We start from the raw sequence: 20,526 nt of genomic DNA, 5'->3' as shown, positions 1-20,526 counted from the left end.
TTGTTTGTCCACAGCATTCTTAAAGGATGTGATAATGCTACCCCAGATGCATTTAGACATTCTAGGTTTCTTCATAGCCATTTCTTTGCTTTTCTTCTAATGTTACATGTTGCCTTCTCTTGCAGTTATATGCAAATGTAAATAATATGAAGTTGGCTTTCCAAGCCTTTCACATTATGCTGAGGATGACTTTTTTTTTCTTCTGTAATTTACAAAATGAGATATCCTGGCCCATCTTGCTTTTAGTTCATGATTATTTTTTTTTTTCTGATAGCTAGAGTACATGATTGTTCAGTTGTTGCCTTTTTTTCATAGTAACCACAGTAATTTTTTTTTTCAAATTCCAAATATTTCTTTTAAAACAGATATTAATAAATAGGGTCTTGCACAGTTGTTTGCTGTCTATGGGTTTTACATGGGTGTTGTCAGACAGGTGAGACTACATGACTGACATCTGACAGTGCAATTTCACATCACCACACACTTGCCTTTCAGCTTCTCTTTCCTTTTCTGCTGCTTGCTTTTTTTGCCATCAATTTGTAAACTCACAGTCCTGCGTTTCTCTAGGTTGAGCAGTTCTTGGAATAACTCCTTCACGTTGTAGTTCAACTTGGCAGAGGTCTCCATGAAGGCACATTTCCACTTCTTAGCCATGGCTTCCCCTTCGCTGCTGTCCACCTCTCTGTTTTGGTTCTCATCATTTTTGTTCCCTACCAGCATTATCGGAATGCTTTCTACATCTCCTTTAATCTGACATATTTGTTCATAGATTGGTTTGAGCTCCTCCAAGGACTGTCGGCTGGTGATAGAGTAAACCAAAATGAAAGCATGTCCTTTGGAAATAGAAAGACGTTGCATGGCTGGAAATTGATGGCTCCCTGTAGTGTCAGTTATCTGCAAAGTGCATATGCTCTTATCACAGCTGATCACCTGCCGATAGGTGTCTTCAATAGTAGGGATGTAGCTCTCTCTGAAAGTGCCCTTCACAAATCTCAAGACCAAAGAACTTTTGCCCACTCCTCCAGCTCCAAACACAACCACCCTGTAATCATTGCTTTGCTCAGGCATGTTTCTTTGTGTGTCTGGTGCTCAGCTAGAGGGAAAAATCTGTGAAGGAAAATGAGAAAAACAATAAGACAGACATTAATACAGGTACACGTGGAGAGTGCACTTTGTAATATCTTTCCCAACAAGAGAAATGAATGTGAGGTAAGTGGTGGCATACAAGTTGTAATAATTTAAGAAGACTTACAGTGGGTTACAGAATGATTTATTTCAGTAGTCAGTTTAGGATCTGCAGTCTAGACTGGACTGGTAACTAAAGACGATTTTCATCACTTCATGGCTTACACTATATTAACATTGTGAGTTTCAGTGTTCTTCCTACTGGACTAATATCCCCAGAAATAAAAAGCTGCATCTGAGAAACAGTATTTCAGCAAGGCCAAGGCCTGAAGAAATTGTAGAAACTGAATTACTCTTCTGTCTCTAAAACAAGTCTCCTCAAATCACTGTTGAAACACACTGGTATACATGTGTGTGGCAGCCAATTACTCTAAACATGCCATCTCTTCGGTAGTTAGGGAATTTATCTCCACTACAACTGGAAAACACTCCTGGCTGACATCTAAGATGTATTTGTAGCTTATTCAGCAATAGCACCAAGTATGCTTTGTTTCTCACTCTTTGGGAGAGTGTCCCCCACTTTTTCCACTTGGATTTCACGTCAAAGAGTACATTTTGTAAACTGCAGTTTTTCATGTTCCGTCTGCCATTTCATTCTAATCTTTATTTCACAGCAGATGATGTTTGACTGGAGACATGCTGCACTTATCACAAAGGTTGTGCAGGTGTCTTCACAACATTTTAAAGTGGCTTATATCATTAAAGTTGGCAAATGTATGTGTTAAAGTTCACCAAACTCGTGATCACTGAAGTCAGTTCCCCCTCACAAAACCTGCCTGTAAACAGTGGGACCACAAATATTATATTCATTAAATGACAGAAATGGTACAGCTCTCACAGAGTTGCAAGCTGAAGTTGACTTAGAATTCCTTGAAATATATGTGAAGATTAATTTGTCCTCCATCAGTAGCAGCTCATTAGGTACACAGCATATGAAAGTCTCTTTTTATATTTAGTGAGATTTAAGCAAATAAACACTAAAATATTGAACCATAGAAGCTGAAGAGAGTCTAGAATATTGTTACCTTTCAGACCAAAGCTAGATTCAAAAAAAGTAGGTGTGGAACAAACTGCAAGAACTGCTGTTCTTAGGAAAATTGGCTGATTTAATAGTGAACCTTGTCCAAGTGCCCTGGTGGTACCAGGTGACTGAATTTGCCCGTTACAATGTTGCCTAGGCAGCAGCCAACCCGGAACAGCCCAAAGGGATTTCTTACCACACAAAGAAAGCCTTCAAGCTATTTAGTCACTGCTGCAGAAGGAGCTATTACACTGTGGGGCAGGATTTTAAGTTACCCTTTACTGTCTAGCACAAGGAGAATAGGAGTGACGCTGTAGAACGTGAATGGAGCCCCTGACTTTATCCCAGTTGCCAGCCCACACTGGTTTTACATCTTTGATGCTGTTGTTGCCTGTGCTAGTCAGATTAATGCTATGGCTACTCACGCTGCACTAATGTCTTCATTTTGCTGTTCAAATATACCCTATTTTTTTTTAGCCTTCTTGTTCAGGGCACCCTATGCTGCCCTAATTCTAATGTCTGAGTAAGCTGAAAACATCTTTCTTTAGATAATGTGCTGGATGAAGGAGTTTTACTTCCTCATCTGCCACACCTCAGGTGGAATAACCAGTGCAACTGGGGATGTTGATCCTGAGGCAGAGTGGAGAGCTGTCATGCCTCTGACTACCCAGCCTGGCTTCAGGCAGGAGGCAGCTTCCCCTCTTCCATCTCTCCCGCACTGCCGTTGCTGCCACTCTCAGAGACCTGTTTAAATATAGGAAAGATTGATAAACAGGGGTGTTTATACCAAGGCACTGAAACAAAATTATTTCTGACAGCAGAATTCAAGGAACGGAAAGAAGAGTAGTCTTAAAAAACCTTGGCGTCTGTGTTTATTTAAGAAGGAAAACCCTCTGGGGAACAAGGAAAATGGGCGAACAGCTCACGCTGTTGAGAAAACAAACAAAACCAAAGTAGGAAGAAATGAGAACAGAGGAATCTAGTAGAACACTGTTCCACTGAAATAAACCTGTACTTAAGATCCGCAAACATGCAAATTCTGAACAGTCACAGAGCTCAGAGTCATGCATGACTGCACAGAATGAGCTACCATAAGAGTTATAGTTTAATAATTTTTGTGAGCAAAAAGGCGAGAGAGAAAAACATGGCTCTTTCACCTCAGAAGCAGCTTAAGCATTGCATAACCAGATAATACATAGCCTAGGAGCTATAGGAAGATGAGAAAAAAATGGACTATGAAATTTTTTACTATGAAAATCAGTGAAATACAGAAATAAAAGTTTAAAACCTAGATGAGTGTACTCCCGCTATATTAAACTTCATGCTTTAAGCATACTCAGAAATCTCCAAGAAAACTGGCACATATAGTTGCCCAAAAGTTAGAACAAATTGAAATGTGGCACTTAATGACATGAAGTATTGAACATCCAAAATGCTTCTTAGACATCCTGAAATGGCATGGTAACAGTCTTCAAATACATATAAGTAGTTGCAAAGAGAGAAAGTGTACATCTGTAGTGGAAAAAAACTGGAATCAATGGGCGTATGTTGTAGAAGAGATTCGCATTACACAACAGGAAAACTTTACAGTAGTCAGAAGAGCACATGTAGTGCTTAGGGAGATTTTGCACACTGTCTTTAGAAATGAGCATAGAATCACAGGATAATTCAGGCTGGAAGGGACCTGAGGTCTCTGGTCCAGCCTGTTGGTCACAGCAGTGTCAGCTATGAGACCAGACAAGGTTGTTCTGTCCTGTTAGAGTTTGAAAACCTTCAACATTTCCCACAATTTTTTGGAATCTTTCTGGGGAACCTGCTCCACTACTGAATTACCCTCAGCATGATTTTTTCCTCCTTATATCTAGTTCAAACTACATGTTTTTCAATTGACTTATTCTGGAGTTTGTGTGTAAGAAAGCCTCATTTGTTGTCTTTGCTACTTCCACAAATCACATCAGTGAAAATTTAATATTATCCTCTGAACTGCGAGTTTAACAGAACTATCCTCACTGAAAAAGGCAAAGCACTTTTCATAACATACATCCATACAATTCATTTTTTCATTGTTTGGTTGCAACATTCAGCAAGTTAGTGAGTCTCCATATACCTCTGCAGACTTGGCTTTGTTTTCTGCAGTTCCTCTGCCAGCACAAGTCTGGAGATGCTCTAGCTCAGCCGCTGCAGGTGAGCTCAACAGGTTATTCACTGGGACCAAAGGTTGCCTTCAGTTCAAACTCAACTACAGGCCTTTACGTCAGTCTACATTCTTTCTCTACCTCTTTCTGACACGCCAGGTAAAAGAACCGAAGAGTTGTTCTGACAGGAGAATACAGTTTAAGGATTGAGTCATTTTGATATAAAACCTGTTATTTTGTTATATAGTGATAATAAAAATATGCATTTAAAAATGTTTAAACAAAGTGCCTCACATTACAGATTATGCACTTGATAGTTCAAACTCTTAATGTTCTTTGAGTGACTAATTACATGTGGGTGTGTTAGCACTTGCTAAATAGATGTCACTGATCATGTGTTTAGCCACTGGGTCTCCATAGTTATGGCCTATCTTCCATTTTTTTTTATGGTCTAACTTTTCTATCAATTGTATTTAGGACTTGCCTCTTATGTTTGTATTTAAACTATGAATAAAATATGCAATAAGAGGCAAAAGGCATAGGGAGGCTGAAAAATAACTTCTGAAAATTAATCTGCTTGAATATTTACTCTTAGAGTGACATGAGATTGGAATATCACAGCTGGTGAACACTTCAGCTTGTACTTGAAAGTAGGTAGAGAAAAAAATTGCTCACTCTCCAGTCTTTCCACTGTCTTATCTTTGTTGCAAAAGAGTTTCACCATGTTTGTATTGTTAGACTTCCACAAAATGTCACAGGTTGCAAAGTTCTTTGAAATTTTTTGGCTAGATGATATCTTTAGGGTTGTATTCATTTTATAAACCAACCTTTGCTGTCTGGAGTCAGAGACTTTGGGTCTTAACTGATCCTGTTCTTAAGGGTTTGTGATGTCCTACTGAGATGTCAGTCCGATATGCAACACAGCAATTGTCAGATGCTGTGTATTAATTTCCTGAAAGCTCTTTTCCTCAGGTAAAACCACCTCATGTCGATCACTGATTTTTTTTTTTTTTTTAAGTTGGAAAGATATGTCTCTCTTTATATTGTCATTAATATGATGAAAATCCAATAAAGTACAAGCAATGCACCTGATTCAAAAGCTGGCATCAATTTAAATTAACAGTCCATTAGGTTATCCAGTGATGACACCACTGTACAAAGGTACAAGGTGCAGAGTGAAGAATAATACCAAATGTAGTTAAGATTAATTTCAGCATGGTTGTAAGGTTAATAACCATTTCACTGTACAAAACGGGGGGGGGAAAGTACACATGATCTACATACAAGAAGGAAAGAGAGCTCTGCAAGGAGTTTTTACTTGTTGTCCGTTATGTGTACAAACAGGCATTTTTAGGGAAGTATTTTCACTATGTCTGCCAATGGACTTAAGGAGTGGAGATTTTCTTACTTCCAGTGTCTTCATATTTTACTACAAGAGCACAAGACTTGCTTTTTCATTCTTTTTCTTTCTTTTTCTTTGCTTCCTTTACTTTGGTCTTTTCAAATCAATGGAAAGTCAGATGTGTTTGAAGACAAAATGATAACAGTTAAAACAGGTTTTTCTGGTAACATGAGGTTCTAGTCCATGTGGAAAGAACTTTTTTTATTCTCATGCTGAGCAAAATGTTCAGTTAGTGTAAATTGTGACTTCTTCAGTGCATAAATGCTGTAGAGCTTTTGATTTATGTCAGCTCTGGCTTTTATACAGGTGTTGTTCTTGCCATCTTTGTTAACAGAGAAGAATATTTTCATACTGTTAATGCCTTTATCACCGATATTTGAGCAAAGCCTTGGCCAGGGAAGAGTATCCATTCAAAATGCCTTTTTTTTTTTTTTTTTGCAGGTTTACATAAAATAGGAGGACAACTGGCCAAGTCACATCAGCCTGAGTAGCTATGCATGGATTGACAGTACTAGGGAAGGTAATTAAAATCATTTGATGCATTAAGACTAAAATTGCTTCCTGAATTTGCTTTGCCATATCATAATTTCAGCTCGATAAGTCATTGTGACATCATGCCTTGTTTTCAAAATGTTTATCTATGTATTGGTGACTTCCTTGCACTTGAATTTAAGTCTCTGATACTTTTGTTAGCAGATACTATCCAGAGATTGACGGATAACAAGTATTATTGGCTAAATATTATTTACCCACTATAATTATAACTTTTTAAGATTCCGAGACAAAAATATAGGGAGGCACATGAGGTATTTTGGATTGTATCTTCTCCCTACAAAAAAAACATAGAGTCTTGAAATGCAAAAAATTCTTTCAAATAATAGTGTGAAGTGGGATTGGAAGACAGCAATTTACTATTACGCTCAAGGCATTCATGCAGTCCCAGAACTCATTAAGCCATTTTACCTAAGATTTCTCTGGATTTTTTCACTGTCTCCAGTTACGTTTGAACAAAGTATCTTGTTTTATTCCTAAAAAGAATTCTTTACCTACAGCTGTTCCACCTAATAATAACTCTCTGAAAAGCATCTCATTGCTTTAGGAAAAGTGATTATGCTCCTGGTGATTTAACGCTGATAATAAGTTAAATTAATTATTTCCAGAAACTTCTCAGAATCCAGCATCAGATTTTCTTTTGTTTCATAGTAATAGCTTGATTTTTGCATTAGTCTAAAACCTCATTATAGGACTCTCTCCAAGACCAAAGGTTATACACCTGGTCACAGTATCTTGACCAATGTTAACACTGATTTCAGTTAGCACTGAAGGATGGTGAAGGATGGTGTTTCAAAATAATGACAATACTGCATGATCAGTGAAGATCAAATCTAATTCAAGATTTCCAGCACTGAATGGTAGTAATGTACTGGTTTACTGAAAGAAAGCTGAGTTAGTTCATGTAAAGTACTGTTATCATGAAAAGTAAGACAAACACTGTTCATGTGATCTGTAAATCACAGTTCAGTTAAAGTCCTTAAGAAAGTAGTTACTTTGTATACATTCTTCTCATGTGTTCTTTCAATGTGCGCTTAATCGTGGTCTAATTGGACATTGTTTCTAAAGTCTGCATATATAGCACTTGTGATATAAAAGTTGCTTACAGTGGAGGAAAGATTAAGAAAACCACTATTTTTGGCAGGTCAGTGTAGATTCAGCATTTAGAAATTTCATGCAAATATTTCAATACAACAAATCATGTTGTCCAAACAGCATTCAATAGGTGGGCACTGAAAGCAACTTAATAAACTCATTTTAAGGTCAGTGTAGAGTTACCAAGTGTGGCCAAAAAAATATCTGAATGAATAGAGGCTTTGAAGTTCCAGATTTATTTTTAGAGTTGACATAAAACTGGATGATGTAATAGGCCATGGTAGAAAATGACAGAGTTGTTCTTAACTGTAGTTTCAGAGAAAAGCAATGCTAAGTTAATATTTCGTATTGTCAGCTGGAGGAAGCAAACCTGACTGAGTTACAGAAGAAATGGAATCTTCTATGGAAAAAAAATAAAGTTGTGTGTCATAAACCTGCTGTGTTTCTCTGACACACGGTCCTTGTAATATTTACTTGATCTTATGAAAGTAAGAGACAAAATCAGAATTCATCTTGTTCAATATATTCATAGGAAGCACAAATTCAAACTAGAAATTCGATTTGTTTCAAGTGAAACAGTTACTGGTTTTGAACTACACTGTCTACTACGTTTGAATTGTTTGAATTAGTATAGAAAATTCCTCATTTACAATGTTCTAACTGAAATGAAAGTCTGTACAAAACTGGATGGGACTGAGACAGAACAGAAAGATAAAACTGCCCTGCATGACCAGAACTTCAGCAAACAAAGTGAGTGCTTTGGGGGAGTTTGGATTAGGTGATCATAGTGTTTGCTTTCAAATAGCTAAAAAAAAACAGGAAAATGAAGAAAAATAAAAAATGCTCAATTTTTTCAATGTTGGCTAAAGTATTTCTTGCATTTTGGGACAGATTCTTCCCTACATTACAAATGTCTATGTTACACTACAGATAGAGTCTAGGTATTAAGCCAGGACATCAGTTTTAGAAAGTTTTTTCCGAGAGGTTCTCTGAGCAGCTTTGCAGATTCCCTTCATACTGCTGGCCTAACATAGTAGAGTTAGAGAAAAGACAAGAGTCTTTCAGAATAATTTGTCATAGTTTTGTTCTGCATTTACAGAAGTAGAATATTGCCCTGAGAACATCTGTATGTAAAGGAGGTGGAATCCAGCCCCTATACTGTTCTGTGGTCACAGATGCTGTGCTCTGCTTTAGCAAATTGTTGTATTTCTATCACACCAACGTTGAAAATCTCATTCCCAAAACAATGCCTTTTCAAAATTATTTGAAGCCCTACAAATTATCATATCAAATGGACCCCTTAATAAAACAAAAACTAAAACCACATCGTTCTCACAGTAAGAAAATATTTACTAGTTCTTGGGGTAAGATACAGCCAACAGAGATTGTGGCAGAAATTGTTTCTCTAGGCAAGAAAGAACTGTGAAAAGAAAGGGAAGAGAATTAGATGAGTTTTCTACAGGGGTAATATGTAGCGTTTTTGCAACTAGGTTTAACCAAAGTGGCATTGCTTGTTGAAGAGGAAGGTAGGACTGGCAACGGAAGAATAAATGACGCAGAAGGGTCTTTTGATTCCCTTCTGTGCTGAGGTTTAAGGCACACAAAACACAGAAGGTGCTGGACCTGATCCAACAAACACTTTAGAATTAGGAGTACACTTAAATGTTTTGCTTTGTTGTTGTCCAAGAGCTTTCAGAACTAACCCTTGAGTAACAGGTATGTACCAATGAACCATTATCAAAAACCAAGATTCAGCATCATTGAACATACTTACCACATGAAAAAACTCTTCCTTTCATGCAGAAACAACAATAATATGCTAAGTTTACCACGGGCAGACAGGTGTCCTGCTGGTGAATTGGTTAATCTTCAAATTAAAAAGGAGAATTTCATTACTCAGCTCCTGCTTAAATTGAGGCTTTGCTTTAGGCATGTTAGATACTTCATTGACCTAAATGGAGCTACTCTTATATTTATTTATCTGTTCAGTATCTTAATCTTTTAAGTGATTAAGGTCAAAACTCAGTGAGAAATTACTCAGAATCCTTTATGTATGTGTAGTTAGGTATTCATTAATTCACACATAGAAATAAAAATGTCAAGGTAAAAGCATTGCATTCAACTCCCTACGGGACTGATTTTTCTGAGTCTTCTCCCCATCTTAGAAGACTAAATATTGTAGTTTTTGTTCTGTTTTCAACATATTTAATTTCCCTGAGTAAAAATGGGAAGATCAACTTACAGTGTTATGTTCACCTTTCAACATGTAGGACATTATGCCGTTGGGTAGAACAGTAGAGTTACTAACTGGAATTTGTCACTCATAGAAATGCTGGATCAGAGACTCAGTCTAACCTTTCAGTCTCTCTGGTTTTTAATATTGGAATTATCTTTTTGGCAGTTAGCAGTGACTTTGCAAGCTGTAGTGAACTTCTGCTTCTCCAGATGTCCACTAGCCAAAATAGGTGACTTTATTCTGCATCCACCGGAAAAAGGTGTGGCTTTTATGTTTTCCTGAATGAAGAAGGTTAGAAACAATAAAACACTAAAAAAACCCAAACCAAGAAGGAAAATTTCCCAAATAATCATTTGGCTCTAGAGGCTTTGGATGTTAAACTCCATATATTTTGAGATTCATGATAAAAAATCCCAGCATAGGCAACAAGCTAGTTCCATATAAATGTGTGTATTTACAAAGAAGACCCATGCATCCATGGAAGACTGGTTTCCATTCAGCAAAGGAAACTGTACAAAGACCAGTGGCCCTTTTGCCTTTCCACTATAGTCCTCAATTCCTCAGTGTTAATTTGAGATTATTTCCACAGATTTTCTACAGAAGCGGAATTATTAAAAGTTATGGGCTTCAGACTTATTCCTAAGAATATAATTCCTATTATTAATTTTCCTTGCTGGGCTGGAAAAGATAGCTTGATTGCTATCCTGACCACTGGAAGACTTCTGCTACTCTTCCACAGCCCAAATAATACCCCATTCAAAACAATGTGGTTTAAACTGAGAACAGAAGTATCTGTCTTGCTGTCTCAGCTGTGCCTGGTAAGCCCTTGAAAAACCCTATCAGCCAATATGATACTTTTTGCCACTGGTTTGTTGGGCAATAAATTGCGAATAGGCTAATGCAGCAGGTTTCAGGACCCAGAAAGGTCCCTGACAAGGAATTAAGTAACGCAATCCCATTGTCGATATGGTTTCCGGTGCTAGATGGAAGCCTATTCTTCTGACAAAAATTTTGTGCAAATCAGAAGGGGTCTAAAACCAGCGATTAAAGTATAACTGTGGGTTATGATACAGAAATGACAGCCTTCTGATAGTAGTTTCTAAATATTCACAAGAAGCTATTTGCTCTCTATAATGTGCAATTTATCATAACCCAGTTTGGAGGGGATTTTTTTTTTTTTCCTGTAAAGTGTGTTTTCTTTAAGAATTAGTTTGCAAATCTGCATCTCAGGACTTTCATAAAACTGAACATGTTCCTCACTGAAATTTTTTTTTTTTTTTAATTTTTAAACAGAAAAGCAATTTCATACTATTCTTCATGTCTGCCCCAGCTTTCAATACTTTCTATTTTGGAGTAAGAAAGGTAGGTTCGGCCTTTAGAGTAGTTTATTCTCAATTCATGTTTCTTTTACTTGTAGCAGCAGACAAAATGATAAAACCTATATTCTAAAGATTAAAAAATATTTTCTTTGCAACACATGGTAACATTTTAATATTTGAGGGAATAAACTGGGAAAACTGTGACTTTTTTAAGTTGGGTTGACAGCAATATTTTAGCTATTGATGGTTGCTAGTACTTGATTAGTTAAATTACTAACTTTTTCAGAACAGATAAAAGCTGTCAGTCTAGATTTTCAGGGAAGAATATAAAAACAAATTTAAAAAAATAAATAAAAATAAACAGGGTAAGTCTCCTTTCTTAGCTTTAGATTAATTTTAAGTCAGAACTATTGGACATTTTGGGAAGGAAACATCTGCAGTCCAGGAATTGATTCACTCTTTTCGTATGGCTACTTTACTACATATATATTTTAAACGAGGATGCTAAAAGGCTGTCACAACTTCATTGACACTTATTCAGATTCAACTAAAACCCATTCCGTTACCTGCAGTCAGGGTGAGGGTGATTGCATTTTTCTGTTATAGCATACTGTACCCTGCACGATCAGAGAAATCAGAGACTGATTTTCATCTCAGATACAGAAGTCTAACATTCAAGTAATTTATTTGCTCAAAAGGCAATGCTCCTGACCTCGGTGTGAGTGGAAAACTGTTTGTCACAAATCTACACACTTTTTGTGACATTTTACTCTTGTCTTCCTTTGACATTTATTTCAACAATTATACAGTAATCAACTTTTTGTGGTTTAAAACAAAACAATATTTGTTTTCTCAAAAAGGCAAATAAATTATGTTCTGTTTCAATTAATACATACAGTTGCATTGCCACTTTGTGGGTCTTTTCCACTGCCTTACCACCAGTAAGATAAGATAATTTTACACACACACTAATTTTAGTGGAACAGTGAGAGGGCATGGAAATATCTGTTCATTGATACTTGGAAACTTCTACTTGTGTGGAAAGTGAAAAATAACAAGTAGAAAAAAAATTCCAATAATTTCTTTTTCCTGGTACATTTAGGGAGAAGTTTCATTTTAAAGGAAAGTAATATCGCTAACATTATGTATTCAAGATTCATAAAATTCCAATTTTTTTTCCTCTGTAATACTGATAATTGCTCAGTTAGGCCTAGTAATATAACACATTAAGGTGAAAGCATCAAATATTTGGAATCAGCACTACATATCAACCCAAATCTTGCACAGTGAATACTGTTTCAGTTTAAGTGTACAAATGACCTGACACTCCCACATAGTGTGGGAGCTGGAAGGCATCTCATTGTATATTACAGAATAATTACTGAGGTACATTGAGAATTGAAAGCAAACCAAAGTAGTATGTAAATCAAAAAAATAAAAAAGCAAGAAAGGGATCAGGTTATGAAGAGAAAGAAGAAAAGGGAATATGGAATTGAATTCAGTCATTCTGTAGGAGCATCTTCAAAACAGAATACTGTTTATTGCAGGTTTTTAAAACAAGCCAAGTTTGGGGCAATTGTGCACACCCTGCCACAATGAAAGCATGAGCCTTTGCTTTTTCACATCCAATGGTGGGATCTTTACATGGTCAGGTGTGTTGGTTAGTGCAAAAGAAAGTTATCAGGTGATCCTCAAAAGAAACTAGAAACAGCACTAGTTAACAACTTCAAGAACAGCATTATCAGTTTCTATATTATCCACTATTTTTATTGGTACTACAGAGACTATAGTACCAAGTATAATATAATCTTGATCACTTGTCCAGAAGGAGCCATGCCTCTGAACTCCAATCATCTTCCAAAGAGCTCTGCTCTGCACTGTGAGAAGGAGATATTATTCAGTCTGATGACCATCAGGGCTTATGTGTCTGATGGTGTAAACAACCATGCAGCACAACCTAGAAAAGAAATATGCTTTCATTTGGTTCTGATGTGAGATGAGTGTAAAACTCTGTTTCCAAAGACCTTGACCCATTTGGAAAGAGACTTCTTAATGCAGGCAACTTCCAGAGAAAAGTAAGAATAGTATTTAGTACTGAAAGAGACCTTCTGGATTATCAAATCCAATTCTTTGCCATTGCAGGCAACCGTTTCACATGATCCCTTCCATCAAGTTCCAACTGAAAAATTTTTAGAGGCATCTCTTTCTATTACTTCAATGAGAAGGCAATTTCAGAACCTTGCTGCTCTAATGGTTGGAAACCTTCCAGCCTAAGTGTATTCACAGCCCGTTTATACTCATTCGTTCTTCTGTCTTCCCAGGGATGAAGATAAATACCTGTACCTCGGAATCATTCCCCCAGTTCCATGGAGCTGTTGATTTGCAGCTATGTATTTGAATCTGTTCCATATTTGGACAGTTCTTCATGCAAGAGCCTCAGAAATGTGTTGTGCAGTATGAGAGAGAGCATAAAACCTGGAGGAATACTACATTTCATAGCCCCTGAACGATGGTATGGATGCCATTCTGCCAGAATTGGGCACTGCTACATTTAGTAAGCACAGCTGGACCTTGGGGGACAGCTCCTGAACACAAGTGAAGTCTGTAGACCAGAAAAATAAAAGGAGGTGGGGTGGAGTGGGGTGAGCAAAAATAGCTCCCCGACCCTGAATTGAAGACTGTGACATCTGCAAACACTCTAGATAAAGTAAACTGTAAGCCCTGGCAAAGGTATAGTGGCAATCAGTAGCAACAGCTTAGTTTACACGGAAAGGTATGGGGATGCAGACATTACATATCTATATGTGTGTGCATTTATAAACAGGTATATGTGTATTCATGTATGACTAGGTACTCATGAAAGCAAAAAATTCAGAAAGTGCTTTAAAAACAAAATACATCAAATCTTGTTGCTCCATTCTGGGCTCACCTAGCTGTGACTGAGTGCTGCAGCATACAGAGCATCCCACATTTCACAGGGAAGACAGCAAGAGAGGAAGTATTATCAAATCTGAATTGTCACTCACAGACACTTGAGAATGGCCTTTCATGATTTATTTTTTTTTAATTCAATTGAGAGAGGTACAATCTACTGAACAAATAAAATATTGCTTGCTTGTCAGTGGAATGCTGCAAAGTTGTATTTGTTTCAAAGAAAGCAACACCTGGTGTTATTTTATTAATACTCAACATTTTTGTATTCTTTCATCACAGCAGTTAAAATGTAGCTTTCATTTAAAAAAAAAAAAATAATCTCTCCTTAAGCCAATGCAGTGGCAACAGGATAAACTGGAGAAAAATTCAGCACATAGAGTTTTGATGAAAGACAGTTTAAGAAAACGCTTATTAAGCCATTACTAGCATCCCAGCACACAGAAAAATGCTGTTGTCTAACTGGAAGCACATGACCAGCTTCTGGCTTCCTTGTCAACCCCAGTTTGTAGCATGCCATGCATAAGATATACACTTAGATCAAATCTTGCAGTCGTAACTCATGCAAAACTCTATGGACTTCAGTGGAAATTTTGCCTGAGTGAGGACTGTGGATTTGGCCAAAGGAAATAAAGACCTCTAATCTCAATGCAAAGCTATGTTTATTGTACAAAGTGATGCAGAAGAATAATGGAAAAAATTTACCTGTGTAGGAAAAGAAAGCTCCAAATAGTCTTCAGTTTCTGCCTGTCATCACACCAGCTGTTCACCCTCTCTGCACTGGGTTTCCTCTACCAGCAAGAAGTCCCTGTCTTAATCAAGGGGGCTGCAGCTCCCTAGTCTGCAGCTTCCCTGCTGCCTGACGGGTGCTCGGAGGCTCGGTGCGCTGGCAGCTCTGCTCCTCTTCTGCCTTCTCCCCAGTGCCTGGGCTGCAGCTGATGCTGCTGTTGGCTTGATTGCAGCCTCTCTCTTTCTTTCTGCTTTTACAGATGGACTGACTCCAGCCTCTGCTGGTGCTCCTGCCTAAATGGCGACTGCAAAGCTCATCTAGGCTTTTAACTGCCACCTACTGAATAATTGTGGAATATATAGATATATGTGTGTATGCAGGCTGGAGTTTTCTGGCTTTCTCAACAAATGTGGTAGATTTTTACAATTAACCTTTAAGTCCTTCAAATATTCTGTAGTTTATCATTTAGACCTGTAGCTTACGTAACTGGTGCTCATAATATTCTCTTTCTTTCAGCACCTAAACATGGAACAAACCTGTTAATAGAGCAAACCTGTTCCTTTAACTTTAAAAAGCTTACAAAGCCTTTGGTTAGGTTTATTCTCAGTGGACATAAACCAGTGTATCCCTACTCAAATCAAGGTATCTGTGCTGATTTATATTGTCTGAGAAATTAATCCCTTAGGTCTAACATTTATTCACAAAAACACAGTTGTACTGGGCCTGGCTGAGATGGACTCAGCATCCCCCCAAGCAGCCCTCCCAGTGCTGAGTGTGACCCTGGCAGCTCGCAGGGTGTTTATCACACAGCTTGGGAGGGGCGGAGCCGGGACAGCTGACCCGGATTGGCTGTTCCAGACCATGTGACCTCAGCTCAGCCATAACAGCCCAGGGCAGGGAGGAGGAGGGGGGCATTGGTTACTGGGTTTGTCTCCAGGAGCAGCTGCTGCACACACTGAAGCTCTGCTTTCCCGGGAAGTGTCCGGACATCGCTTACTGAGGGGAAGAAGAGAATAACATCTTTGTTTAGCTTTTGTTTCTGTGCGTGGCCTTGGCCTTTGCTTTAATTAAACTGCTTTTATCTTGACCCATGAGTTTTTCATCTGATTCTCCCCCTTTCTTTTGCTGATGAGGGAGTGACAGAGGGGCCTGGTGGGCACCTAGCATCCAGCCAAGGTTAACCCACCACAACAGTAGGTATCAAGTATGAAAAACATGCTGTAAAAATAGGTTTTGTCCCATACAGCCCCTCAAAATTTCACTCATCTGAAACAGATATGACTTTTTTTTTTTCTGACAGCAGTGTAGAATAAGATTCTTGAGTTTCATGGACAAATATAAATTAAGAAAGTACATTGTTTTTTCCACATTTAATGGTGATTTTTTTCTTGTGAAAAATACAAAGGCAAGATCTAAAGTCTCCTTCAGCTGTTTATTTTTAAAGCAACTTCTAGAAATACTCAGAAAGGGTTTTTCTTTCCAGACTAGGAGTGAGGTCTGCTGGAGATGTTTGAACTCCTGCTGCAGAAAGGAAGTCTAAGTGCAGGATCTCTCCATGAATCCCCAGGAAGGTGTGGGGAGATGCTACCTTCAGAAACCAGTAACAGGGGTGTGTAGCACCATTGTTTCTTTAAGCTTGCAACATGTAGATGGGTTGATTCGTAACACAAAATGGCTCTGTCCTGAGGAACATGGGTGGAAGCCAGCACCCCAGCACAGCAACATGGAAAGTGTTCAATTTTTAGGCTTTCTGTGACTGCTGGGAGAAGCACAGGTTGATCAGCTAGCTCCCAACAGCTGGTATGATTTGTTAAGTGCCACTAACCAAAAAGGATGGCTTTGTCTTGCTTGTTTTGATGAAAGATTCATTCACCATCTTAAAGTTTTTGCTGAACACAGAAACGAAAAGTGTGTCTCACAGAAGTATAAGTGTTATATATAACCCTGTACTTTTTCCTGGTACTGCCCCATGGGAGCACGAGTGCAGAATCCAGCCCCACTCATTCAAGGAGTCTACAAAGGGCTTCTGTAGTTACAATGTGGCTTCCCAGTAATTTTCAAACAGATCTCAGTCCTCAATAAGTGTGTCGTTATTGCAAACGTGCCTTTTAATTTTCTTTTAAAATAGTAGAAGTGCCTGATGAGCTTTAGAGTTATGATTTGCCACAACTTTTACTCAGTTTGTGTTACAATTCTGTGAGATTTCAGTTCCTGAACCATATTCCAACAGGATGGATGTTCAAACTTTTAAGGACATAACTTTTCAAAATCCTGATTCTTTCAAAAATTTAATTTAGTTTAATTACAATTTACCAGTATATCCCATTGTAATTCTTTCATTATGTGTCCAAAGAACTGAGATGTTTCATTTATAGGTTGCAGACGTGTACCTGCACCAACAGACACTAGGTCCAGTTCTCCAGCTTCCACCTGGTCTCTATCTCATTGAAATCACCATGAGACTTCTGAGCAGAAGCACAGTACTGGGTCACCACACTATAATACACCGTAAAGGATACTTTGCATGGCATTTCCCTTACTATCTCTGCTGATAACTGGAGTGGCAGTTAGTACCCTCAGCAATGGTTTTGTAACACTGCTGCTTTTAATGGTATTGTTCAGATGTGCCAGAGAAGGCAGGCTTCCAAAATCCCAGGCATACCTCACCTCATCATGAATACAGACTATTCACATATGGTCCCAACAGCAGATCCCACAGACACAAGCCCAGTTCAGTCCCATGCAGGCCAGTGGTGGCACAACAGGGTAAAAATTTTCCTGCCCTAAGCTGCAGGGAAGTTGCATTACTCTGAATGATGGCTGATGTTAACATGGGGCAGAGTAGGCAGAGTCTGTTCACAGTGAAGAATTGCCCTTCTCCCAAGGGCACAAAGGACCTCTGCTCTGCAGCTCCAAAGTATGTACCAGTATGCCTCACGCGTTGTCAAGTTGAATGGAAAGTGTAGAGGGCAAGGGCACAAAGGCCCACGAGACTATTTCTATTACAACCTTTGCTCACAAAGAAAAGTCTTGGGCAAGCTATGTGATTGTTAAGTTTCTGTACTGAATCCCAAGCTAGAGAGGACATTTAAGGAACACGAGACCTCCTTAGTTAGCAAAATATGAGCTGCCTAAAGCTTGAATGCACATTTAGCACAAACCTACACACGCACTGGAAGTGCAGTGTCTGAGTCAAAATTCGATCCGGGGACCACGTACAACATGGAAAAATGAGAGTCTTCAGTTTCCCTGTAAAAGTTTAAAATGTAAAACAGTTGCTCACCTGTAGAAGATTTTCTCTCTGCAAGGCAGAGTATATTCTTGATAAATGGCAGCCAGGAGAGAGCAAGGACCAAGCTCAGTTTTGGTTTTTTTTTCTGGTGTGGGTTTCCTCTTGGTAACCTCTGTTTCTCTGGAACACTTTCACTAAAACACACCCCGGCTGAAGTACATCCCTTTTCTTTTGCATACTTGGAAATCTACCGGCTCAGCTATGCAAAGTCTTAAAGAAATTTAGTTCTTCCTTACAACTGTCTTTAAAAATGGTTGATAGTTACCATAAATCTGTAATAATATCTTCCTATAGTGTATTTCTGAGTTGTACCCCAAAATTATCTAATTAGTTGTCTTCTTCAGCAGTATGTAGGAAAATAACAAAAGATCTTAGCATACTACATTTCTCAGAAGGATTTACTGGAGTTTTTGTCCAATAAGAATAAATTAATGTTAAGAATCTTAACAGTAAAGCCTCATCTGATAGCCAGACTTGTGGTGTGAAGTGTTGTGGAGAAAGCTCAAACTGGAATTTTTCTGGAGAAGGGGCATTTTAGGCTGTAATATTTTCAGGCCCTGTGGGTAGATACAAAAAATACTGGTATTGCTAACCATTGTCTTTTATTTCATCACTTTGCAAGGTAACACCCTGTTGCACACAAAAGTTAAAAATAAATTTTAAAAGAATTATTGTAGTAATAAAACCCTGCCTAGGTCTTAGCTTACAGTAAAGAAAGCAGCTACTCCAGCAAAATTGCAAGACGTCACTCCTGTAGGCTGTAGATGGCATTGGTAGTTTGAGGAAAATATTGTCAGATCCCACACAGCACAATTTTCTTCTCCTTTAGGTATCGATGGATTTCAGCCCATGCTTTCTCACTCAAACCTGCAACATGGTGAACACAGCTGCCTTTAGACACCCTCTTGACCTGCAATTTCCATTATTGGCTATACTACTCTGAACCAAAAGCTTCCAAGTTTTTACCTGGTTCCTGGAGAAGGGAGTGGCACAAAAGATATTTTTACCTTATTGTCTATGTAAGCATCATAACTCCAGGATTTGCCTCTGAACACTTCAGAGCAACCAGGGGTTTGCTGTTGATTTACACAGAAAGCAAGATAGGGCTTAATCCTCACTTGCTTCTGGGATGTCAAATACCATAAAAGTGATTGAAGGAGATAAGCTGTTGACTCTGTTCTCTAATATCTGTACAGATACACAGGGGACAGTGTTATTGCCACTGAAAACTTGTAGCTAACTGCATTTGACCTGATTTTCTGTGAAATAGGAGGAGAGTCTAGTACTGCTCAGTATTTAACATGATAATTTTCAAAAAAAAATACTGATAATATTTATAATAACCACCAAAGAGGAACAAAAAAATAAAATTTCTTTGTTGTGAAGAGCAAAACAGGGTCACATTTAACTGGCCTTTTTTCCTTTTTCTCTGGAGACGCTCCTCACTAAATCATGCACAAACACATGTATACGCAAAATCATGATTCAACATCAATAAATGCATAGAACTGTAAACACAGGAAAAGTAACTATGCTGTGTTGCAAATCCATAAACAATATTTAATAGTATTAAGAAGACTAGCTGAAATTTCTGTTAAGAACCCTTCACAGCAAAACACAGTATTACTGTCTTTGTTGATTTGAATAAACACCCATCACACACTATGCTGCATATGAGTTTGTATATGAAGAGCAGTCTTTCCATTTGCTGGTCCCTATTCACACTAAGCCCCACACTGTGTTTTACCCATAGTCATCCAGGCACACTGAAGGAAACCTCTGTGAAGGAGGAAGGTTAAGAAACTTGTGACCTGATGAATGTAGATGAATGACATTAACCAGAAGAATCATTCAGTGGTCTTAACTCTGCTATTCATGGGTGCCAAAGCATTACTATGCCTGTTTTTTGTACCAAGCATTTAGACACCAGTGAAAACACAGTATTTCAGAACTGGCATTACTCTTTTCTTCAACATTTACATGGGACTGAGAATCATCAAAGACAGCCCAGCTATTACAAATGTAATTACAGTTTGAAGGAGGACAAATTATATTTTAGGTAGTCAAAGACTTAAAATCATACAGGCGTAACAACTTAAAAATTCAAACATTATGTGAGCTACTTGCGTTGCATCTGAAAATAAAATTTAAAGAAAGGAAAAAATCACCCATAAATGTGCAGTCCTTAATTTTTTAAAAGTATCCATTTATCTTCTACCCCTTAAAAAGAGGACAACCCCATTCAGGTTTTACAGCAGCTCTTAGGTGTAAAGCATTACAGGGCTCACAAAGACTAAATGACTGTTGAAACAGTTATAACTGCTTTACTCAGTAGTATCCAAAAAACACCTTCACTTACCATTACCAGAGAGAAACTAAGTCACACTGTATAAGAAAATATCATTATTTACCATTAATATATTCACTTCATTAATTTTAGAGCACTGTAAATGTACATAACTTGTACACATAAATATACAAATTATTATCTATTATTATTCATATCAATAATAACAGAAGACATGCTGGATCAATGGGCCAAGGCAAACTGGACGCGATTCAACAAAGCCAAGTGCTGTGTCGTGCACTTTGGTCACAACAACCCCCTGCAATGCTACAGGCATGGGA

General features: G+C 38.0%; 1 protein-coding gene across 1 annotated transcript; it reads right to left on the bottom strand.

Moving 5' to 3' along the window:
• Window positions 1-274: 274 nt before the first annotated feature.
• DIRAS2 (DIRAS family, GTP-binding RAS-like 2) lies at window positions 275-14,710 on the bottom strand. Its single transcript, XM_010081522.1, has 2 exons — window positions 14,582-14,710; window positions 275-1,107 (listed from the first exon to the last, which is right to left on the bottom strand). Exon 2 carries the CDS (start codon window positions 1,066-1,068, stop codon window positions 469-471), a length of 600 nt encoding a protein of 199 aa, XP_010079824.1. The 5' UTR covers window positions 1,069-1,107; window positions 14,582-14,710; the 3' UTR covers window positions 275-468.
• Between the last annotated feature and the right edge of the window lie 5,816 nt (window positions 14,711-20,526).

This window comes from Pterocles gutturalis, unplaced genomic scaffold, assembly GCF_000699245.1.
Source record: "Pterocles gutturalis isolate BGI_N339 unplaced genomic scaffold, ASM69924v1 scaffold24549, whole genome shotgun sequence".
Classification (NCBI taxonomy): Eukaryota; Metazoa; Chordata; class Aves; order Pterocliformes; family Pteroclidae; genus Pterocles; species Pterocles gutturalis.
The sequence above is the reverse complement of the archived record's forward strand: the minus strand, read 5'-3'. Positions and strand labels throughout refer to the sequence as shown.

Excerpts from the sequence above, each read along its gene's own strand:
- DIRAS2 (XM_010081522.1), bottom strand. The coding sequence starts at position 1,068 with ATGCCTGAGCAAAGCAATGATTACAGGGTGGTTGTGTTTGGAGCTGGA.